The sequence below is a fragment of the Lampetra planeri genome, chromosome 3, assembly GCF_965212315.1.
Source record: "Lampetra planeri chromosome 3, kcLamPlan1.2.h2, whole genome shotgun sequence".
Taxonomy (NCBI): Eukaryota; Metazoa; Chordata; class Hyperoartia; order Petromyzontiformes; family Petromyzontidae; genus Lampetra; species Lampetra planeri.
In genome coordinates, this window is record NC_136109.1 from 21,086,603 (window position 1) to 21,112,236 (window position 25,634).

The 25,634-nt window shown below is 42.4% G+C and overlaps 1 protein-coding gene across 1 annotated transcript in view; it reads left to right on the forward strand.

Moving 5' to 3' along the window:
• LOC144740976 (tight junction protein 1-like) overlaps positions 1-25,634 on the forward strand; it is a 65,561-nt gene that overhangs the window by 14,566 nt on the left and 25,361 nt on the right. Inside the window, 14 exon segments of the mRNA XM_078623673.1 lie at positions 4,707-4,763; positions 5,473-5,597; positions 7,520-7,622; positions 8,087-8,395; positions 8,397-8,604; positions 9,796-9,899; positions 10,416-10,584; positions 12,411-12,573; positions 18,179-18,336; positions 20,266-20,359; positions 21,561-21,711; positions 22,584-22,692; positions 23,256-23,475; positions 25,352-25,533. Of these exon segments, the coding sequence (XP_078479799.1) occupies positions 4,707-4,763; positions 5,473-5,597; positions 7,520-7,622; positions 8,087-8,395; positions 8,397-8,604; positions 9,796-9,899; positions 10,416-10,584; positions 12,411-12,573; positions 18,179-18,336; positions 20,266-20,359; positions 21,561-21,711; positions 22,584-22,692; positions 23,256-23,475; positions 25,352-25,533 (2,152 nt within the window).

Here is a 25,634-nt window from a genome sequence, read left to right on the forward strand (position 1 = left end):
GTGGTGCTGCGGAATGCTGGATATGCGTAAAAAAACTGGTACTGGCTGGGAATGTGATTTATTTTGCTTTTTGCTGCGGAGCATAATCTGCTGGGTGAGTTGATGCAAGTTGAGGGGTGCTCATGTCTCTCCCTCCCTCGCCCGAGCCACAACCCCCCCCCCTGCCTAGTCCGCCAGGGCAAAGCCCTCCCTGGCTTGTTCATGGTTGGGGCCTGCCTTTTTAATTTCCTGCCCCGTGCTCGGGAGCACTCTGGGGGCTGCATCCATCATTCTTTGCTATCGTGTGCGATGAAGTCTATCAAAAAGTGGGTGGCAACATTGACAGCCGTAAAGGGTGTGATGAGAATCGTAAGTAGCTTGAGGTATTTGTCTCAATGCTTCTATAAACGCACGGATTTATATGTAAATAATGTAAAGGAATTTAATTGTACTATATCTTGTACTTTTTGGGAAGCATGTTTGTTTTTAAAATGTGTCAACTTGTGCCGGGAACCACCATATATTGTGTGCGTTATTTAGTACATTTTTGAATGAAGTGGAAATTACAAATGTTACAGCTTTATCCAACTGCATGTGCCAGTACCCACCGTACACGAGTGGTTGAGAAAGAACAGAATGTTGTGGACATCAGATACAAAATCTAATAACTTTTGAAGGTTTGAAATGTATTGCTGTTTGATTTTTAAAATTGCTCCTGCAAGAATTTTGTGAAAATAAATGTACTTACTTTTTGTGCTGACATCAAACAGAAAAAATGCCCGCTTTTAATTTTGCAGGAGACAACACTGACACAGTGGCAAAAATACTTCCAAGTTGTCCACTCAAATGATATGCTGCTCTATGAAATACGATGTACTGACAGGAAGACCAAATGCCAAACATGGCTTGAAAAAATATCAGTGTTTTCTGTGCTGTAAAATGAACATAATTCTATCACAGTTATTTTGTCGTGTAGTTGCTTTGCCAAAAAATATGACACTTTGTTAAAAAATATATTATTTTACATCATATATGCATACGTATGAATTAATTTAGGTATGATGATTGCTTGTGTTGCAGTCGAAACGTCGTGAGAATTTTTATTGTTTTATATTTATATTATTTCCCTTCTATGTGACTTTACCGAGAGAACCAAGAATATGAATCCCTGCAGTCACGAAAGCTTTAAATCAAAATTTCTCCTATAATTATTAGGATTTGACGAAAAGTAATATTTATTGCTGCATTAACTGTGCCAGAAGGAAATGCAATTGATATTTTCAGAAGTTTAGCATATTGATGTGAAGGAATCTGTGCTTGCGGACCTGATGATGAAGAAGTATGTTATATGTAATTTCTTATTTCCATAGACGGGAATTTTCTCATTCATGATCGCAGCCTGCTGAGGGTGTACACACCTCTTAGTAACTGACGAGTAACGATGACATCAAGGGGACTTGCATTGCACAGTTGAATTCCAAAAGCAACGTTACTGAAATGTTGCTTACATAATGATGAATAGCAACATTGGCTAAACAATCACAAGTGTGCAACTGTGTTTAACAACAGTTCTTTGCACCACTGGGCGGTAATCACTCAATCGTACCATGTCATGGAACATTGTGACAGTCACATTTTGAAGTTGACAAGTTTTGATGGACTTGACATAAATAGCCCTGGGGTTTCTGGCCCTCTCGTTTTAATAATTCCTCTCTGCCCTCCAGCCAGAGATGCTTATAACCAATAGAATAACATCGTGCTCAATGTGCAGCGACTCGCAGCTGAATAAGTGGTGTGTGCATGAGCGACTCAAGTGTACGCATGCTCGTGTGCATGAGCAAATGTGTATGCGCACGTGTGTTAGCGTGCATGTGTAGAGAGAGAGTGAGGGAGGGGGGGTGGTGGTTTAGAGGTCCAGGGGAGTGTTTGGGTGGATGGTGACCACCAGGCTGCATGCGGAGTTGAGCGCTAAGCCTTCCTGATGAAATCCCAGCTGCACAATAATCCACGCCCCAATGAGCGGTGCACGCGGCCTCGGACGCACGCCACCAGTTGTGGACAATTGCATAGGCCAGCAGTTGCACTTAACATGCGCGCACACAAAAAACACGCAAGAATAGATTGTTTTTCACATTTACAGGGCCCTATGTACGCCGGGCATCTTGGCACTTTATATCACATCTCAATTCAAAAATTTGAAAGGACCCTCCAATAGCAGCTGCCCCTGCCGGTACGGGGCGATGAGTATGATACCAATTGAGTCACGCATACGTGCAAAGCAAAGTAAATTTTCACTTTATATTAATCTCTGATGCCTTTATGGCACAATCTGCCATCTAAGGCGCTATTACTTTGAATGAAATAATACAACAATACTAGAAAATATAACATGTTTAAAAAATGCAATTTAAAAGCACAAACACAATTCTTAAATTAATTTCTCACCACCATCCCCCACCACACCCGTCAGTGCATAAAACATGTGGTTGTAAGTTAATTGTTGTAGGCAAGCATATAGAGATGTGTTGCTAGTCGTAGTTTGAAGTTAAATATTACTTGTAGTCTGCATAAGCTGTTGGGGCAAGTGCTATTGGCAAGGACCTTACGAGAGGGTGGTGTGGCCATACTACGCCCGGCGACACGTGTCTCCACAAGTTGGAATAGTTGTGCACCTCACCAGGTACTCTTATTTAAGGCTGTGTTGACCAGAGGGAGGCCCAGAACTTGTTTGGATATTTGCCACGATATTGGCCGTGGACGAGAATCAAAATCAGTCTTTTTCAGAATATTTATTTATGCTGGAGGGGATCCATTGAGCTCTGAAGCTTTTTTTCAAAGATGTCCAGTACATAATCTAACGTAGGCCATGGGTTCGTAGAACAGTACGTGCTATCCACCACACTTGCACGCTCCCACTGAATTCCTCGCCTATCTTGTCATATCCTCGCTGCCTCCTTATCCTTTAGCTCCGCCGACAACCATCATTCCTATTTTTTTTATTGTATTTCTACGGACGTGACTTTACCGAAAGAACCAAAGAGTAACCATCATTCTCTTACAGACAGCATTAATCTGAGCGAAATGTGTGTACACATACACGTTTCTAATTGGTTCTCCTCAACATTCGAATCCAAGTTTCCGTTAAAAATATTTGAGGTCAAGGTGCCAGGATATATATCAAGTACAAGCAGTTCTGCATGTGCTGAAATGTCTTGGTAATGAGTAGCTCTTAACATGGTAGTGGGCTGAATGTATGTAAAAAATTACCATTTATAAAGGTCCAGAGATAAAACATTATGATGATGTTTTTTTTAAATGAGTCCGGTTGCTTTTATAATTAAGGAATTATTTTCTTTAACCAATGATTGCTGCTGTGACTGTGGACTGTAATTGCTTATTATGGTACATTATGTTTTTGTTTTTAAATGCAGTGCGGTCGATTGCTGAGTCGTATGTGGTCGGCACTGCGTGGGCACACCCAAACCTTTATTACCACCTTAGAAAATATATACTACGGTGAAAATCAACTTATATTCATGACTGTTACCTACAATTCCTATTAACGACAGCTCCAAATTGACAAGTAAAAAATCCTATTATCTGCAGATGTGTGCTTCCTAATGCCAACGTTTTTTTCTGTTCTGGAAATGAGGAACGTTATGGAATGGAGTGAAATTCATCATTCTCCGTTTTATATGTCCACGGATGATCACAGGATATGAAGAGTTTGTTTATATGTACAGATAATAGAATCCATCGGTAGCACTCCCTAAATTTTGTGGACATTCTCACGTAAAATGTGTATGGGGGTGTAGTTTTTCATATGTAGTGCTTCATTTATAATGCAAACATAGTTTTCCATAAAATACTGCATGAATAATAAATGAGGTTCATGCACTATAATGCAGATGGTTCGCGGTATGTAAGCACACGGTAAAAGTTAGTGAACCTGATGAATGCACCTGGCATGAATTGGGGGAGTGCGCGTTTGACCTAATACAAGCCACTCGTGCAGCATTTTTGAGGGGTGACGTTGTCTTTGTTAAAATAAGATAGACCCTCTCACACAGACTCTGTTCCCGCTCCCAACTAAGCCATCAATTAGGAGGAAGGGAGGGGCACTGCTCATTTCCTCTTCACTGATTCGCTGTCTGCTCTGAGTTAAGTCGGCCGGTGCTCCCACTACTCTGAGCTGGTTTGTTTCCTACATCCTTGATATAATTAACAAGTTTTGTGTCCGTTTGTCATTTGTATCCCAGTGTGCTGAATGTATAATTTGCCACCAAGGTTTAAAAATACACACTACTGTGGAATTATGTCAGAAGTCACTTAAACTGTGTAATTTAGATAGATTAAACTATGACAGAGGTGGGGTAAAGAATACAATTGCGAAAACAGCTACGTAGATACATTCTTCAGCTGCGTCATGTGCATTTGTGTGATAGTGCGTCACCGCAGCGTTACATATGTGGATCAACATTTGCCTGAAATTCCTTAATCTTTCGGCTTAATTTTTTTTCTTCAGATTATGGAGGGGGATGGTAGAAAGGCTTTGTGTCATCTTTTGTTTTGCACTCTTTAGATGCCTGCTTTATAATCTTGTAATGTCCCTTTTGATCGACCGGCAAGATCTGCCACGCTGCAGGGCGTGTTCAAGTGGAACATGTTTTCGAGGTAAAATTGTGTTTTAACGTTCGCTTGCCCATGTGGTGTTGTCTTGATCATAGAGCCCAGGCATGGAGGAGACCGAGATATGGGAACAGTACACCGTGAACCTGAACAGGGTGAGTCAATGTTTACAGAGGCTGATGAACTCCCAGAGCCTTGGGGCAATGTTTTGTTTGTAAATGGTTGGGACAGAATGGTTATAATAATTATCTCATTCAGGTAACAAAAGACTCAAATTATTATATACCGTGACCAAAACACTTTATTTTGAACAGCCAAAAATGTAAGTTCATGCCACACAAAATGGAAATTCTCTTTTTTATAACACATTGATTTTCATAGTTTTATATGCTACGTGGATGGTAACGTCGACAATAAAATTTCATTTTAAATACCTTTTCACTCTGTTTAAACGTATAGTCTGATTTATGACATTGAAAACCCCGCAAAAAAAAGTTTTTTAACAAATATAATTCCTGTTGATAAAATGTTTGTTACTTTCACTACTCGGTAAGAGAAACGTTCATTTCTGGGACCTTTTTGCCAGGATGAAAAATAAGAATAGTTTACACTTTCTGTCAAGAAAACAGGTGTTAAGACATTCAAACACCAAATAGATATTAACCGCACGTGAATATATAATCAAAGCATGTGTGTTTGCATATTTTGTCACATGCATGTGTGGTTCATGCAGACTTGGGTCATTTAAAACATATCTGTTTGGTGCTTGAACATCTTAACACCTGTTTTATTGCCAGAACGGTTAGAGCCTATTCTTATTTTTCAAGAGAAACATTGTGTTTTGTAATTGTCTTCTCATCCTAGGCTCCAGGAATGGGCTTTGGGATTGCCGTGTCAGGTGGGAAAGACAACCCTCATTTCCAGAGTGGGGAGACATCCATCGTCATCTCGGATGTTCTGCAAGGAAGCCCTGCAGATGGCCTGCTCGAGTAAGGACAAAACGCCTCACCATGAAAGTCATATGCTTGATAACAGGATGGAGCTACTTCCATCTAAAGCACTGTTATTCTCTAAAAACTTGATTTAGAAATAATCTACAGAATGCTGACCAAGTTTCTTAGTAAAACAGTTTGCTTTTAGACAAACAATGCTTATATTTCCACACGTTGTTTAGTTGTGTGTGGTGACACGTGCCTATAGTTCAACAACCTAAAAGTGGAGTGTAATGGATTGGCTCGTGAAACCTACCTGCGGGGGTCATCAAAGTGCCTGTAGGAAGCAGAATACAAATAGCTGTTGACCTTATTCTACTCTTGACATGTATTACTTTGCTCTGCATGCTTCAGTTTCCTCCCATCTGCAAAATAATACTCAAAGGAACTGGCCAAACATCTGAAAAGCCACTCATGGAAATTTGTTTTGAGCGTTGGGGAGATATAAATGCGAAATCTTTGTCAAACACCAGTGCGACTATACGTTAAACACTTGACCCAATCTTTGAGCATTAAAGTGTGAATGAAGGTATTGTTCTTTTTTTATGCTTTAATTAGCAATGCCTTAGTTTGACATCGCAGAAGGGGTGCGTAACTCAGAGATGGAAGGTTGCGATTCATGTCTCAGGTCGGGAGTCCGCATGGACCTCCAGGGGTGATAAAACGAAGACCGCTTTGGTTGTACTGAAAGGAACGAAATATCTACCACTAGCTGAAAGCAATAACAGATATTCATTGCACCAAGCTAATTTGAATCGACACACTGATGGTGATATTCACAGAATTACTTTAAAACCTCATATGTGTTCATGATTCTCAACTGAAAGTGTTTTCTAATAGCACAAGCTAAAAATAATTATAAGCTCATAATTATCCCAAAATTATTGTTAGGCAATGCTCGTTTATGTTATGTTGAAAAATTGCCATCAACCATTATTCTCCCAAGATTCAATCAGTTCTTAACCCAACTTCCATTTAATAGAATAACAAATACAATGTTAAATGGGCTCATACATTTTCATAAACTATATTACTACTACGCCTTACCACAGTTTTTACAATTTAAATAACCTTGCGATAGTCCCTTTTTCCTATTAAATGTAAAGCGTATAACATCCCTTTATGAAGAATAAAATAAAGAAAACAAATCCCGCCATTGTTACTTATGCAGCTGGGGACCAAGTCTAGTTTGGAAAGCTTCCTTTTAGTTCTGCCGGTGCAACCTTGTGATACAATTTCCTGCACCAGCAGAAACATCTGGTATTAAAAGGACAACGTGAAGACCTAAAGTTAAATCGTGGGCATTCATTCTTTATTCATATTGTGTTAGCGTGTACAGTATTAATGTTTAACTTGCTATTAAAATCACGGAAGCATCTGCTGCATTATTCATGTATGGTAATGTAGTATTCACATTTTGCACAGTGATATATGATGATGTGTGAAATACCACACAGAGATGATAGCCCCGACCAATCGATTATGAATTACTCAAAGTTGAAGTGATTTTCTGCTAAAATAAAGAGTAGAGGTCTTCTTCTCTTTACAGCCCTGAGTTGCTGGGCTGTAACCGGAAGATGAGCACCACATTAGGGCGAGTCTATCAATAAAAAGGCCACTGTTGACTTTCCCTGCAAAGTGTGTGATGATGATGATGGGCTGAGTCGTCAACCCAACCAGGATTTGAATTTGCAAATTTCCAATTGTGAACCGTTTACCCTATTGCCAAGCCACCTGCCCGGATGTGAATGCTTGTATGTGTGTGTGTAGTACAGATGTTTTGGTGACTTGGCATGGTTTCATGCTGTCAACAAAACACCTGAAATACATGTGGCTACAAATAAAAACATTTAATGATCAGAAAAAAAATATGTTGTGGTTGAATTCTTACGGGGTCTGTATTTTGTTTCTGTGAACAGTGAGAATGACAGAGTGGTCATGGTGAACGGAGTGTCAATGGACAATGTAGATCATGCATTTGCTGTCCAGCAGTTGAGGAAAAGTGGAAAGACTGCACAGATTGTAAGTACATTTTCTTTCATGTTACGAAGTGAATTTATTAATTTAGCAGTTATTTATTTTTCAAGAGTCCACCAACCAGGGGAGCTCTGGACTTGGGAAGGGACCTTTCCTGCCTTTGTCTAATTTGTTCTTAAAGCGTGCAGCACTGGAGTTTGTCGTTTCCTTGTGCAAAGACGGAATTTTGTAGAACAAAGAACTTCCCGCTGAGCTGCCTCGCAAGAATATTTAGTCGTTTACTTTAACGTTAATAAAAATGGACGATTCTTTTGAAGTCGTAATAAAATACTTTTTACAGTAGCAAAAACTGCTTATAAGGAGGTACATTGCAGCCGGATAATAATTATATAATTAAAAAAAGTTTTTCCCCACAATTTGCTACATTAACTTAAAGACTTTTAAATACAACTTTTTGTTCCACGTATATATCGCATTTTCACCATTTTGTTCTGTTTCACTTTTGTCAGACGGTGCGTCGCAAGAAGTTGGTCCAGATCCCCATTTCGCGACGGATGGACCCGCAGCTGCAGCCACGGCGCGACCTCGACCGCTTGGACCTCCAGCGCCACCACGACGACGACGACGAGGACGACGACATGGACGTGGGCTTCCACCCTGACGACGACGACGACCGCCGCAACCACAGGAGCGGCCGTAGCCCCGTCCGCTCGGGCCGCCGCAGCAGGGAGTACGGCCTCGACCAGGTCGGGAGACGCAGCAGGGATCCCAGCGTTGACCGCGACAACCGGCGCAGTTGGGAGCGCAGCCTCGACAGGGGGGGGGGGCGGCGGTGGCGGCGGCGGTGGCCGGCAGCGCAGCGTGGATCGGAGCAGGGAGCGCAGCCTGGATCGCGATCGCGCGGCGCCACGTGGACGCATCTGGAGCCAGGGCCGCAGTCAGTCGATGGGGACTCTGGACTCGACTTCGCCCGTCCGCCCGCAACGCCCCATCAAGGTCACGCTGGTCAAGAGCAAGCCCTCTGAGGGTGAGACGCCACTGTGTTAATTATAATTTAAAAAATAAGTGTTCGCCCGGGATGACGTGCAAATCTTCCCCATCTCTCTTGCCCCTGGCGTCCGTTGTCAGGGGAGTCTCCTTTAACGCCGATAATTAAATCTGGGCTCGCAAGTGATTTGCCCGACCCGCAGTGAGGGTGGGGACGTTACATTGGTGATTTAACTAATGTGTGGCTCCTTTTGTGGTGATTTTTTGTCATCGGATTTTGGCTGCACGTTCTCTGTTTACACATCGGCTGTCAATAACGTCGACACACGTGGCCACGCTCACACTTGCAAGTGCCATATCTCGGTGCTCGTTTCGTGCATGCTTTTAGATTCGGGAATTAAATCAATCTAATTTATGGTGGTGTGTCTCGCCATAATTGAGTGAGTGCATAGGTAGTACGTGGGTGCTTTGGTCTTATTGCAATTGCTTTTTAGATTTGCATGCACATTTATCACACGTATACGAATGAATAAGTGTACTCTTGCATATGGAATCCCATGTGCACGTGTGTTTGTGTGTGCATAATTGCAATGTGCCACGAATGCATCTCGCGAATGTACAAAATGTAGCCCCACGGTCCCGTTACCTTGAGGCTTGTCACCGGACAATATATTGCAAGGTTCTCCCAATTTTCACAAAGGCAGTAGATACGCTCGTTCCACATTAACCATTTCTTGTGCTGTCCCTGAGGTTTCTAACTCGTGCCTTATTTGCTTGAGGATGTGTCTGACTGAATCTCGTGTTTGTATATGTTGGTCCATGTGTAATGTTTTTTTTTCCTGTGAACTATGAAAATTAGAAGTGTGCTTGAAGTCGTGTACAAAATCTAAAAAAACTATTTCATCATTAACACTGTTATAACAATGTATATTGTGTTTTTTGGTTATAATGGAGTGTTAATCGCAGAGGTGGTGAGTTGATTTAAATCTGCATTTTTGTTGATGTCATTGGTGTTTCTAGCAAAATATGAATCTCAGTGCAATATGGTAATTAACATAAATAAAATATTGTAATATATCACACAGAGGAGAAAATGTCTTGCGTGATAATGTCTAATAGTCGGTGTGGGTGTATTGCCATATCTAATATAGTTATATGTACCCGAATTTAACGTTTCATGTTTTTTTTTACAAATCGAAGTGCATGGTGTGGTTTATTTTTTGCGTTGTAGGTTATGGATTGAGACTGGGCAGCCACATATATGTGAAAGACATTGGCAACGATGGATTGGCAGCCCGGGATGGCAACATTCAAGAGGGTGACATTGTACTGAAGGTGGGCCGAGAACACCTCAATTCACAACTTTTTGTTTAGCTTTCGTGTCTTTTCTTATTTGCTGGAATTTAAAAGAATGTTTACGTCGGTAAGTAAAATTGACTGTCTAGAGCCATTGTGTTCTTCCAAAACAATCTTCTGACTTATCACAAGTGGTATATTTGATCCACCCTGGAGGTATGATGGACAGTCGATGCCTATTGGTATTTGAACTCGCATATTTCTGTTTGAGAATAGAGAAATTAAGGTGGTGTATAAAAACAATAGTGTTTTTTTAATTTCTAGAACATAATTGTATTATTGTCTTGAAAAAATTGCATTATGAAGAGTTATTATGAAAAAAATCTGGAATTGCAGTGTGGATAAGCTAGAGATAGTTAAATCCACGTAACCTTTAGCAGCGCAAGATCAGCACAAGCCGCCTTGTCTCATTTAATTTAATCTCTGCGTTGTGTACGTGTGCTAGAGTGCAAAGGGCTTCATCTGACACTCGCTGAAACTTGTCTTCGTTGACAGATAAACGGCACTGTGACTGAGAACATGTCGTTGGCGGATGCTCGGAAGCTGATTGAAAAGTCCAAGGGGAAGCTGAAACTGGTGGTGCAGCGCGATGAGAGGAAGACGCTCACCAACATGCCGGAATTGGATGACAGCCCGCCTTCATCAGACGGCTCTGACCACAGTGGTAATTGAGCCTTTGTCTTTCAATCGGCCCGTTAAAAAAAAAATTGTCCTTTATTTTCTCAACAATCCTCAACTATTACAGAATATCTTTCCAGGTGGAAACGCGGTTAAAGCGCTTTGCTCGTCGTCGGATGATTTGTGAGTTCAAATCTCTTTTGGCAGTCTGGAATCAGCCTGTCTTGCCTCTTGGATGAATAACATGATTATCACTCTGTGGGAAGTCAACAGTGGTCGTCCTATGGAGAGCGGCTGACCCCCTCCCCTCCCCCAACCATGGCAATATGAAATGTCCACCACCGATTGGGGGTCGCCAAGGTAGATGAGCACCACCTCGTTGCTCGTTTGATCTGGAAGACACGGACTGTTTTGAGTCTCAGCTGAGTTCTCAAGACGCTTACAAGACGGTTTTGCTTGGGATGTTTTTCCGATTCCTTTTTGGTCATTTTTTTGCATGTGGTTTTTAAAGCAGTTTATTTTAGAAAATGGGTATATATTAAAGTAACTGGCTCTCAATAGTCTTGCTGTCTTGTTATCTCCAGACTGTCTGTGTCTCACCTGCCGGGTTAAAATGGTGTAGCCATATATTTTGTCTTTTTAAAATAAAGTGGTGGAGGAATGGCAATTGTAATATATGGGTGATGCACTATTTTCTATTTTTGCATGCATTAGATAAGTAGACAAGAGGCTGAACTATGTTGTAGGTCAAGAGTGACTGCTATAATTCATATGAACTCCATGTGTGCTGCCCTGCTGGTGCTGATAATGAATGCTCTGACTAAGCTTACGGCCTGTTATATTTTCAGCTGGGGCAAAAAGGCACCAGCAAGTGCGTTTGGAATATTTCCAGGAAGATTGAGTTCTCCCAACTTTAGGTCATATAATTGTTTTAACTGGAAACAAAACACCGAGTGTTATATTGGATAACGGTTATATATGCATATCACCTTGCCTTGTCATTCTTTTTTGTTAACTATGTTTTTGAAATTAAATTTTCTATCGTACTTGTTGTGTCAGAGCAGTTTTTTTTCTTGGTTAAATAAGCAATATATACGTGGAATGCTAAGTTATGTGGTGTGCAAGTGGATTTTATACTTTAGATCGTAGCGCATTTCCTACTCGGATAAGAATCATTTGGAGCAGGGGTCATTGTCTCAGCTTTCCTCAGGGGTCTCTTAAATGAGTCTCAGACTTTAATATCAGCAGACTTGGCCTAAGGCTATGAGCCGGCATCTATCAAATTAGTGACCTCAGGTGTTGTAAATATCTGTCTATAGAATTTAAGTTTCTCATGACAGTGCATGAATGCATTGCAAACTTTAATATATCGAATCAATGTTTAATGCCTGGCTTTGATTCACGAGTGTCCTAACCTTCACACCTCTGAACTTTAAGCCTACAGTTACTATGAGGATATTACCAAGCTAACCTTTGATTTGCTACTAATCACTGAAACTCATTTTCATCTTGAAAATAGTTGAAAAGCAAATGCTTCACCCTAGTTGCAGTAATTCAATGATTCATCCAAAATATATTTCACGAATTGTTAGTTATAGTGTCTATTTCCTGTATTATAATTAATGAAGCCTGCAGTGTTTATTTTTAGTAAAATGCTGATGAGATGAAATGCATATTAAACAATTTTTCATCCAACCTCGGGGCTATCGGCAAAACACATTTAAGAGCACATATCCATTAGAGTCATTTTAACTGCCTCGTAACTGCCAACTGAATATTTATTGAGGTTCGCCCCCAGCTTCGATGAGTGGAGAAGCCTGCGCGCAAAAACATTTCCACCGAACTGACCACGGATCTTGCTGCTCTCTGTAGACATCTCGGACATCCGCTCCCTCAAGTCAGACCGCTCGGACCGTTCGGACCGCTCCAATGGTGACAATGCTCGCTCCGGCCCACGGCCGCGCTCCCCACGCGACGACCGGGGCTCCGGGCAGTCGGACCGCGGCTCCGCCAGCCAGCCCACCAGCTCCGTCGGGCAAGTGCTTGCCACAGACTCTCTCACCTGTCCAACCGAGCACTTTGACGGAGTGCTCTCGCCAAATAACATTTCTTCACCCAGCAGCATTTTATTAATAAGCGTGACGGCTAATGATACCCAGAAAGTTTAAACCTGTTAATTTGTTTTCTGCTTTAACAAACGCTGCTGGATAATATTGCTGTGGACTAAATACGTTTCATTCATATTTTTAGACAGAGCATAGTTCAACTTGTATATGCTTTTACCCATAATGTTCCACAGCACATCATGTGTTATATATCAATAGCTGCAGGTAAAGAGTATAGTCGTGCCCTTAAACTTGCTCACGCCACTGCATGTGGAAGGTCTTCCACTATAGGGAGCTCAAGAAAGCCCCTCAATTATGGAGGCCATCTTAGAGATACAGCAAAAAAAATACCTGTAATTTGCCCTAATATTCCACACTGGCCAGGTGTCTTGGAAGAGGTGGGAGTACTAACACTTTACCCCACCACACATGCCCTGCCAATTGACTAAATGTGGTGCACCCATTCTTTTTGTTGGGTAGTGAGACGAGACGATTTAAGAAACCTGCCCATTGTTTCCCGTGCCAGATTGCAAGTCGAGTGTGCTCACCATTGCACCACGGCACAAATACTTTATTAATGGTCAATTCTGTTTTAGGTACAGTGCATATTTATGTAGGTGGTGCTGTGGTTAAATCCCTTTGACTTACATTTGAAAAATGTCGAGCTAAAATCATCTTCAGGGGAAAGAGGGCAGTAGGCGTTACTTAAATACCATGTTGTGGGCATTCCAACTAGTCATTCTGTGGACATGTAGAATTTTCCCCATGTCGTTTAAAGCTATGAATGGTGCCGTGTAGCTCGTGAGAGCAGGGAGACCATTTGACTATTTGGCTGTTTTGTATTTATTGTAGTTCCCTGTTAAGCTGTTATTTTCTTGGTACTCATGAAGTCACATTTTTCCTTAAAAACATCTCTTTCCGCAATTATGCACACGTTATTGCTGATCAAGTACGCTATTATCTTCTGGCAGTTAGGGTTCGGTGAATATTTATTCACCTGCCTCCAGCTCCACACAATGCATGGGGGGGGGGGGGTAGCATTACTTGGCCAAGTCATAGGGAGAGACAATTTTGTAAGCCTTCCATGTCTGGCATTGATGCTGCCAAGTTATGGCCAACTTGCATTGTCATGACTTTTTTTATGCTCACACAGATTTTCAGATTATTATTATTGAAAATAAATAAATGATATTTTCATACTGTCGATTTAACAAAATGTAATTCTAGTTTTGAAGTTGTGGTACACCGGTTAGTGCACTGCATGATGGATCGAGTTACCCGAGTTCGAGTCTGATGCACAGTGATAACAAAACTGGTCCTGCTATCCTCCCTTCGCCAACCCACTGATCATATGGTAAAACAAACAATGACTGACATGGCATGGGGTGTCCTTCATCCATTGGGGGATTCAGAATAGCTGGAATACAAATTAAAGTTTTGGATTTTGCAATCTTGAAAGAGGAAATGATTGTGCTGTCTATTTGCCTGCCTTGGGCATGTTAATTGCCTGCATACCATAGTTGTGGGCGATCTGACTCCCAAGAAGAATACCCGTGTGTGCGCAAAGCCTTTTGAACAGTTATGATAAGGGACTGGCATGCAGCACCCCAAATCTAATTCGAGGCTCCGTGACCGAGCCCTTCTCGTCTAGCCCACAGTACTCTTCTGTGAACGTCTCAATGCTTTGCCATGTCAGCTCTCATGCACTGCACTTCAGCTCCTATTTTCTAGCATGGTACCCAAGGGTAAATGAAATAGACTCTATGTTTATAGTGTGGCCTTTTTTTGCCGTGCACATTTGAAACACTACCGTTGAGATTTCTTACAGAACATATGAATGCTCGTGTAAAGTGTGGAATAGCACGTTACGTTGCCTTTTAAACTGGTTCGCATATAATATGCGGTCACTTTAGGGTTGGTTCAGTAAAGTTAAGTGTGTCTTGGGGGGGGGGTGAGTTGGGAGGGGATGGTGATGGCTAAAAAAAAAAATCCAAACTTTTTAAATGTTGCAGCTGGTCCTTTATTAAGGTTTAGTTTACCCCAACGGCCACGTATATAAAAATAGTGGGCAGTGGGTGTGAGCGATCACCTTCAATGTGTGCTTCAGGGATAAAGTGTCACAGTTCATTCATGCATCCCCTGGGTCAGATGTTTGCTTGCTTGCCTTGTGCCAGGCAAAAAAAATTATTGCATGTTGTGCACAATCGGGGTCCCTTTTCAAGGTTGTGTATGCAAATGTTCATGTGAACGCGTCGCCTTATCATGTGCGTGTTTGATGGCCAAGTTGTGATTGTGGGGTTACTGTGAAGGGTAATTCATCATAAGCCATGATTAATCCACTGCGAGATAAAGGCTGTCACCATCTCTCGCGGTCTTGCGATGTTACAATTCGCGTAGTACCTGCACACGAGCTGTGATCTCAATGCTCCATCTGTTTTGGTGGTGCAACCTCTTGGATGTGTTCCCTCCGGCTGGCATTTTGACGTTAGTCTCCACCATCGGATATCATCCCCTCGAGCGACATGTCCTGCCAAAGCCCACATGGATTTCTTAACATTCAATATGATGTTTCGAACTTACGTGTGTACTCAAATCCACGTGTTCCTCTTTCGGTGTCCCAGTGTAATTCCAAGCATGTACCTCTCCATGCTTCTCTGCCCAGTTTTTCAGTTTTATTAAATTTTCTTTGGCAATGTCCTTGTTTGTGATCCAAGGTTAGTTATGCAATATTAAATCAGCCATTGCCGTAAGAACCTGCATTTCTCGAAGAGCATAAGCTAATGCTACTGTCTTAATACACTTTTATATAGATGACATGATTCATTAGGGAAGACTATACAGACAGTACAGTGGGATGGGCACTATTTGATTTAAATTCAACGTTGCAAATTTTTCTTTTAGGTGGTCAGTTTTAGCTTGGGAACGTGTCTTGCACATTTTTCCCTCGGCCTCCCTTGAGACATATTTTCAATGGGAAGTTAAGGTTCTAATTAAGCAATTGATCCTATTGAAGGGGAATAATGTGATGCAGTCAATGTTTCCAACCAATCGCCTTTTTGAAGATTTCTTAGAAAAGGCTGTTAGCCAAAACAAGTAGTGCCAGGTTTGACCGAATTGAAAAAGCTTTGGATGGGAGGAAATGGAATAAGTTTGCTTAAGCAGAGTTCAACTGAACAAATAACCTCTTGTTTAAATGTGTGTACAAGTTGGCAGAGTTCGAATGCTGTTATTGAAAGGCATGTCATAGGAGCCTTTAGAAATAAAAGATAGTGCAGCGTTTATGCATTTACCTTATTTTAAATGGCAATGTGGATGACTTTGCCTAATAGTCAATACTAGAGTTGAAGTTTTTTTTTATTTCAAATAAGTGAAGTTACGTGATAGTTGTACTGCACACGTATTACATTTTAAACGGTAACAGATTCTAAAAGGTGCCTGTGTAAATTCGCGCTACCAATGACATTTAATTATTTGCGACTATGGCTATCATTCTTTGTGCAGTTGATAATTCCTGGCTGCTGGGCTGAAGCGTTTTAATCTTTTAGAAAAACAGGAATGTCTGATACAGGGCCATAGTGCAGTACACATTCCAGGTTGAGTTAACAGTCCATTCAGCAAAGTAAGGTTTTTGTTGTGTCAACTGTCTGCCTTGTAATTACGAAACGCACCACACACCTTTACATAACCTTGAAAATATTTGATGAGCACAGTAAGTAACATGTATACGTCTTGGTGGATGTGTCAATTTCCTTAGATGCATAGCTTCTCATTTGTATGTTTAGTGAATTGATTTATGCTAAAATATGCAGGTGTCCTAGAGCAGTCCTTTAGGGGATCATTCGGGGGGGGGGGGGGGCTGCACCACAGACACAAAAATCACAGAACTGCAATGGTGGTGCATTCTATCGAATAGTAAGGACACTTGACCGCAAGTAAAGAAAGGTGAAGGAAATACTGAATCACTGGGGTGATTCAGTATTTCACTGTGGTGATTCAGAGCAGCTGCCTATACATCACTGTTCAGTTGTGGATTTTTTCCCGAGTCTGTTGTACCATGGGAATGTTTCCACCCCCATATATAATTGCCATTCGTGTAGCAATGTATTGTGTTGCTTATGACCGCTTGAGACAATGGGTTTAGACTATGGTGTGCCTTTTTTTTTGTCTTTTGCTGACTGTGTTCTGTCATCTCATTATCATCCCACACGCACACATTCCATACGAATGAACCAACATGGAATGCGCACTGCTGCATTGGTATTTGGATTTCGTCAGCATTCAGGGCTTATTGAAATAAAATGCGGTTTGCTCTGGATTCACACTTTGATTTGAGTTGCATCGACTACAAAACACGATTGTGAACAGCTAATTCAGTAATTATACTCTTCACGGAATTAATATTTTTTCAAACAAACTGATTCAGAGGCTGAACCACAATTGCAATGTCCTAGAACAGTCGTTTTGGGAATCGAATGAAAATATAAAAAAGACAATTAAAGATGGATTTAAAATTTTGTTTTGATTACAAGACTAAATTTTGCTTGCAACTAAATGCTTTGTTACTAAAATTGTAAAACTTTTTTTTTACAAACACAGGGTGAGACATTGTTTTCGCTCTCTAAAATTACAGATTTGCCTAAACACATAATTTGAATAGGGGGGTATTTATGCGCATGGCATCGAAGGGAGCACCATGTCAAGTGTGCGGCACTGTTCGGAAATCGAAGTAATCTGGAACGTGAACAGTTCACACACTTGGTACGCACACGTTCTTAAAGCTTGGTATTATTGTGAGTGCAATATTGGTCTGCGTTTGAAGTGCAAGGACAGGTGCCCCCCCACCACCACTCCCCCTGTGTAGGCTGTGCCGTTTGCATACCTGTCAACCCCTTATCAGTGCCTACCTTATTACAGACCAATTCAGACATTATTAGTCACCCTGTGCCTTGAGAAATCTCAACGTTCGTCCTATAAAGTCCCATCACAAAGCAGAAACACAAACACAAGACACGTTTTTTTTGCCTGTATTGAAACGGCTGTACACCGTATGGACTTGAAAACTCAATCTCCCTGTACAAGAATACGGGCGGGTAGACCATATGGGTTGACAGGTATGCATCTGGAACGCCATCCCCTTATTCACAACCCAGTCAAAGGCGCATCTCTTCAGCTTTAAATGTAACAGAGTCTCACTGGAACTGTGCGATGCGTTCTGACACCACGCCTGTCAACCCCTTATCAGTGCCTACCTTGTCACAGACCAATTCAGACCTTATTGGTCACCCTGTGCCCTCATAAATCTCAACGTTCATCCTACAACGTTCCATCACAAGGGAGAAACTCAAACAAATAAACAAAATAAAATGTTTTGCCCGTATTGAAACGGTTGTACGCTGTATGAACCTGAACTCAATTTCCCTGTTACAACAATACGGGCGGGTAAACCGTGTGGGTTGACACGGAGTGCGTTTGAAGTGCTGGTGCTGGAGCGGTGCCTCTTCCTTTCCTCCCCCCCCCCGAACCTCGACCAAGCAGCTCGAGGGGTGCGGATGTGGGGAGCAAGCTGTCGAAGATGGGCGGCGTTCCCACCCCCTTCAAGATGGATGATGGTGTCGTGCCAGCCCTCAAGCCGGTGGATGAAGCCAGGGCGACGCGTTCGGAGGAGAGCACAGAGAAGGCAGCGCCATCGTCTGGTGAGTTGTCGCCATTATTTTGTTTGAATGTCATTCGTGTTGGGCAAGGGGGGGGGACCACCCCCCCCCCCCCCAGCAGAACTTCAGCACTAAAAAGGGGATGGCGAATGTGCACGTTTATACCATCGCTCCCTCTCCTGCACGTCGCCAATGTTGCACGACGCCATCATAGCTGTCAACCCCTTATCAGTGCCCCACCTTATTACAGACCAATTCAGACATTATTGGTCACCCCGTGCCCTTTATAAATCTCAACGTTCATCCTACAAAGTCCCATCATCACAAGGGAGAAATACAAACAAATAGACAAACATCTTTTGCCCGTATTGAAACAGCTGTACGCCATACGGACCTGAACTCAATTTCCCTGTACAAGAATACGAGGTAAACTGTATGGGTTGACAGGTATGTGCCATAACTCGCCCCTTCTGCTCACCGCTCCGGCGTCTCTTGACATCATAAACTACTCTCTTCACCCCCCCCCCCCCCCGAGTCTGGTGACGTCACCCCTCACTAACGCACCCCAGTCTATCATGACGTCATCAGCTATGCTGCTCAACTCACCAGTGTTGTGTGACGTCATCACCCCTCTCCTTTCCTCACTGCCTTTTTTGTCCCATGATGTCATCCACCCCCCCTCCTCACAACATCACCCTGATCTTGCGTGATGTGGGTGCTCCTCTCCCTGACACCCCAGTGTTTCTGAGATCATCAGCCCCTCCCGTGCACCTCAGCCCAATTAACCCCTCAACCTCACCAGTGTGGCTAACCCCACCCTCCCCAACTCGTTTTTCTTCTTTTCCTGCGTGTCCCCCGGTGTGTTACACAGACGAAAATGCGTATTTCTACGTACATATTTGCACTCATTTTAAAACGGGTTTGTATCTCCCCGTGATCTCTGAGCATTGGATGGTGTTTATTTCCGTAATAGAATATTTAGTTCCAAAACAGGAGGATTTATCCCAAAATCTGGCCATCGCCTGATGATGCTAGTTGTATTCGCTGGCGAATCGTTGTACTAAAATTGTAAATGTTTTGTGGATTTTCTCTCCAACACACCAGTGTGCTGTACTCCGTAACGAATTGGCATGTATTGTTTACGTGACGAACCTTACTAATTGCCTCTCGGGTGGTGGCGGGTTTAACAACACATTATATATACGCGATCAAACCAAAAAACCTTATGGATAATATTGGTCGTGAAAGCCTACGTGTTAAACAGGTGCTCATTTCTATTGGCATTGCAAAGCCCGTGTTAGGAATTTTGTATTTATGTTGTTGCAATCTGTCTCGCCCTTTGACTCCCACGGGTTGGCTTCCCGCAAATGATTACTCCCTTCTTTTCAATCCCAGAAGGACGATGGGCAGAGTCCACTACCCCCAGATTGGGATTTTGGCATAAAAACCTGAGTGTGTGATGAGTGCTGTGCCCCAATTGCCATAATTTACGCAAACAATGATACTGTGAATTGTTTTGCAGCCCAGTTGCAAGGTGTGTAATTTTTTTAAAATGAGTTTTGTTATGGGCGTGGGTAGAATTTGGAGAGTGCTTGCTTGGATGCCTTCAGTTAAATTTAGTGTTTTGCGGTTTTAGCACGCTTCCCATTAGGTCCACCCCCCCATCTACTGTGCACATACCGCACACATACCATACAGGCGAGTCATATAGTATTGTTGTTATAAGGTCAAGATGGTGAAGTGATTCATTCTTGCTTTAATTCGTCAGTGCATGCTTTAAAGCATATCGCATGGCTAAAGATGCACAACCAGTTCAGTTCTAAATAATGCACACATGTTTTCTTGTGGTGTTTACCATTAAGCCTCCGATGCCAAATATTAACTTACACATTTAATCACTTAATATTCTACTTGTTTATGATTGTCTTATTTGTTCAACTCCAAATAAAGTAATCTTTTTTTTTCCCGCAGATGTCAAGCCAGTTTATTCCCAAGGAGGGCAGCCTGATGTGGATCTTCCACCTGGACTTACTGAAGTGCCCAATGACGATGATCAGTTGTTCAGGTGCGGCTCAACTGCTGTTGCATCTTCGTAGGCCATAAGTAATATATTGTTTATAGGTCCTCCCTCTGGAAGTTGTTACATTTTTCACACAGTCCTGTAATTTTAACAATTGGTCTCGTACTTAAACACACGCAGATTTCATCGCTCCCATTTCTATGGTGGACGTCTTCTTGGACAAGTTCTCTGTTTTGAACGGTTTACATGACATGTCGAGCTTGGACATGTTCTCTATTTTGAATGGTCAGCTTGACATCTAGCTTGGTTATGTTCTCTTAATTGTTCCTCTCTCCGTGGTCTTTAATTCCAAGCGTGCGTTTCTTCGTTGTATACTTTCCAGCTACAGCACTGAAATAACTAAAATTAAAACTAGTAAAGATAACCGTTTACAAAAATATTATTCCAGATAAAAGTAAATATAAATGCATATGTAATCTTACACCTACCTTGTCATATATTGACAGCCTCTCCAATGAGAGCATAGCGGTAGATGAGAAGTAACACTGCTTGTCCGTTTACAGTATTGCCACTCTGCTCAAAATAAATGTTTGGCTTGAAGAAAATAAATTAATATTTGGGTTATTTTTTTGCATTCATTTAAATATTTGTATTTAACTACTGTCTAAATAATGGGGACACAAAGGGGAAACTGAAGGTTAAAGAGGACAATGATGATATTTAGATGTATTTTATCTTAATACGAGGAGCAAATTCAGATATTTGTACCAGGAACTTTAGGTTGAATAATATAGAGGAAACCAACAAATTACGTAGAAACTATCCACATAATAAAAGTTTTTGGGTTCGATTGCGTAAGTATAAATGTGTCGTTACCCTGCCGCCACCCGACACAATGAGAATTGGCAAAATCGCCCGATGATCCTGGATGTAATTAACAGCGAAATGTCGTACTCAAATTGTAAATATTGCGGATTTACTCTCCAACACACCGGTGGTCTGCAGTCGTAACTAATTGGCACGTTTACTTCACGCGAAAAACCTTACTGGTTGGCTGAAAGCCTACGTGTCAAACAAACTACCAAGCACACGTAAAAATAAAACATAAAATAAAACTAGGCAGAAAGTGGCATCCGAGTGGCCAAAGCCAGGAGTGGAAGGTGAGGTGCCATCCTCGCCGGTTGAGATGTGCGATGGACGACTCTGTTCTTTGATGCATGTCGTGTTGTTTTGTTGTTGTGCGTAGCCCGGAGGTGAAGCTGGTGCAGTTTAAGAAGGGGGACAGTGTGGGCCTGCGTCTCGCTGGTGGGAACGACGTCGGGATATTTGTGGCGGGCGTGCAGGATGGCAGCCCCGCTGCCCAGCAGGGGCTCGACGAGGGAGACCAAATCCTCAGCGTGAGTTGCTCGCCACTTTCCCTCCTTCTGTAAAAAAAAACCCTTGAAGCTTAACCGTGACCTTGAAATTCTATAAAACGTGTGCATATGGGGAAAACATTAAACAACTGAACATTCCTTCACATGTTATTGCGGTAACCCATCATGCTCTCCGAGGGAACGGCCCCTGTAATATGATATAGAACTACTTCTATGCTGACTTAAATTGGTCTGTTTCAACCAACACAAGGTGACACTTATTTATCCTCTGTCAAGCATTTTTGATATGTCAAATCAAATTCGTGTTTTTCTGCTCGGAGCTGGAATTATCAATGCAGAGTGACAGACCAGATTGAATGTGATGTTTAGTTTGTGCTGTTATTAAAGGCTGGGCTGAGTCTACGAGTTGGCTAGTTTTGAAAACAGTTTTCAAGATAATGATAACAATGCTCTTCATTTACCCACAAAACTCATGGAGTCTCAGGAATCTTTCAGGAGGGTCCTGCATTGAGATGATTGGCTATTTTCATCAATGAGTGTTTAGCATGTTTTTAGGAAAGTGGACTACCTGACGAATACCCACAGATATGAAGTGGTAACACTCAAAGCTCAATAGATAGTTTAAATAATCCATTGCTACACTGCTGTATTGCCATTTTCTTGGTCACCTTGCAGCCCAAATCAACAGTACATGGTATTCCCATCAAAGTACTCGATCCTGCTATCTGGGCTCAACCCAGCTTAGCTTTATCCATCTGACAAATCAGTTGCATTCAGAGTAAATTGGTCATAGGTCAAATTGTGGATGGCTGGACTCTGGACTCAAACCCAGTATCTCTGTGACGCCACCTGGGTGCTGTGATCTTTGACCTTTGAATTGTTTATTATTTCAGGTGAATAATGTGGACTTCAGAAACATTGTGCGAGAGGAGGCAGTACTTTACCTCCTGGAGCTGCCCAAGGGGGAGGAGGTGCTGGTGCATGCCCAGAGGAAGAGAGATGGTGAGTGGGGAAAAATCGTCACACTCGATGGATCACTTCTGTCATGGGGATTGTTATATTACCTCTCCGACCTGAATATATTTTAACGACTCTTTGGTTGGGCTTAAAACGCTGGAAGAGCAGATACTTCATTGTTCGTTCCTCTTTTATGAGCTTTGATCAGCTCCATAATTTACAGCAGACATAAAACAAAAAATAGATTTTTCTCTGTTTAATGAGGGCATCACCTCGTCCAATAATATCTGCCATTAGCACTTTCACCTTGCATTCTAGTGGTGTTGGCGTCGAAAGGCGGCAAGGTTTGGCGCCCGACTATACATAAAGTACCGGAAATATAAATAAAGGCTTAGTAGAAGGCTTTTTTTGGCCTGCAGTCCTCTAAGATTATCAAGAAGACTTTATTTTCTTTATTGTGCCTGATTTTATTTATTTCTTGTTGGGGATTAATGCCTGGGACACTGGCAGCCCACTGCGTTGCATGGTTCTCATGTGGCATTTCCATGAATTCTACCATGCTTCGTGTTTGCCCCTTGCCCCCCCCCCCCTTCCCTCTTTGGCCACAGTCTACCGCCGGGTCGTGGAATCGGACGTGGGCGACTCGTTCTACATCCGCACGCACTTTGACTACGAGAAGGAGAATCCCTACGGCCTGAGCTTCCTGCGCGGCGAGGTTTTCCGCGTTGTCGACACGCTCTACAACGGCAAGCTGGGCTCGTGGCTCGCCATCCGCATCGGCCGCAACAACCAGGAGGTGGAGCGCGGCATCATCCCCAACAAGAACAGGTACTGCGCTGCTCTGGGCAAGGGTCCGAGTCGGCACTCGCATGCAGCCCCACCGGTTCGCTGTACTGTTGCCCATTTATACTGTTGGGTGGACAGAGACGGGTGGGGGAGTGGATTTAAGAAAAGTGTCCCATAGTTTCAACTGGTGCCGAGAGATGTAAATTGAGCTTGTGACCACTCGATTGCAAGTCCAATGTGCTAACCATTACACCATGGCAGCATCTAAGTAAAAAAACACATTGGTGCCCTGCTCAATTGAGCATGGGCCAACAGAACACTTTGTTTCCTTTTTAAAGCCCTGCGAGCATTATGGACATTCCACATGCCTATGGTAACAGCAAATCTTTCCATTGGACAACTACTGTTGAATTCCCTCCCAAAGGGGGGGGGGGGGGTACTCCTTTGATTCATCTCAGAGGGATGAAAACACAAGTGATCTCTAGACTGCGATTTGAACTCACAACCTTCACATTGAACGCTGTGCGGTATATACTGCTGCATCACTCCACCTTCAGTAATTTAAAGTGTGCCAACCAATTCCTTTTACTGTGTATACCGAAACAAGTCTCAAGTGAGTCTAAAGGCTGTTTACCAGATACTTGAGATATTTGCTTAGGTTTTTTTAAATGCCTTTCGTTTTTTTTGCATGTTTGAGTGTTTAGAAACATAGCTGTGCATACCAGGAGATAAGACTCTAAGAATCCACATGGATATCAACAATGTAGTTTTTGTACTGACTTCTAGAGGGCCATAGAGGCTGGTGGTTGTTTCCTGCACACAATAGCCTCAGTGTGATCTTCCAACACATGGATTAGAGAACATGCACAAGTTAGAAACATATACACTGCTAAGAAAAGTAGTAATTGGGCTTGGGCAAAACGCTTTGCCAAAAGGGAAGATGGTCGGTGTTTGGACCAATAACAGAATGGCAGCGCAAAAGTGGGAACACGATTGAAGGCGTCCACCGTGGATATGGAACTGTGGAGACAGTTTGTTGCAGGTGCTTAATGGATTGTCGTTCTGCAAGACAGAACGAAGATGCTGAACAAAAACCCCACCTCGAAAAAGACTGGAATACAAGTGTGCCACCATGCCCTGTTATGTGACAGATTTAAATTCACGCTGCCAAAGAGGCAATGTATGTACTACAAAACTGGGTGTCATTTAACTGCAGAGAAATAGTGAAAACAGGCTGTGAAACTATGGGTTATAAAACATGCCTCAGTCCCTGCCTGTCACTTCATTTGAGTGATTCGAGAGGACTGCCCAGAGTGGAGTAACCACAAGTGGGTTTCACAGTTTTTACGTCATGTATTCAGTTTTAGCGGCACTGGTCAGTTTACATGAATATAATAAATGCAATCCTCTCGTTTATGCTGGAGGTGTACTGCTCGCTCGGACATTAATCATCTGTGGAATGTGGCATTCCGTAATTGGCAATTGTGGTTGATAAATGTTGCCGGTTTCGCTTTGCGTGCACAAATTGCTTTTGAAAGTGGTGGTGGTAAATGCACAGTGAAATTAGATTAGACGATTTGTTATTTGTTTTGATCATGTTCACTTTATATATATTTATATATTGCAGTCTTTCAACGTATTTCACTTTGTTTATAGTTTGGTCTCTTGGAGATTAATAAAAGAAAATGTTAATTGCATAAACGAAAAGTAAAAACACATTAAACTTATGAAATAAAAACACTAATAGATCAAATATTCACACTCTTGGCAGTTTAAGGCTTTGTTTACTTTTGCTTTGAAGTTTGTGAATTGTTATACTGTACTGCAAACATCTCATGTGAATCATGTATTCTCGACTGCCATTGCCGATATTTGCATAAATCAATACATGTATTGTTAATGTTCACTTATTTTACAGGGCGGAACAGTTAGCGACTGTCCAGAACTTCGCCAAAGTTGGGACCAACGACCGAGCTGATTTCTGGCGATTCCGTGGCCTCCGCTCAGCCAAAAAGAACCTGCGCAAGAGCCGCGAGGATTTGTCTGCACAGCCTGTGCCCACGAAGTTCCCTGCCTACGAGCGGGTTGTGCTCCGCGAGGGTGAGTGAGTGACGGGCTGCTCTGCAATCGCACAACCTTAACGACTTAACATATCCCGGTGGGGTGAGGTGGCCGTGCGGGTGGGTGGGCGGGCGGGTGCC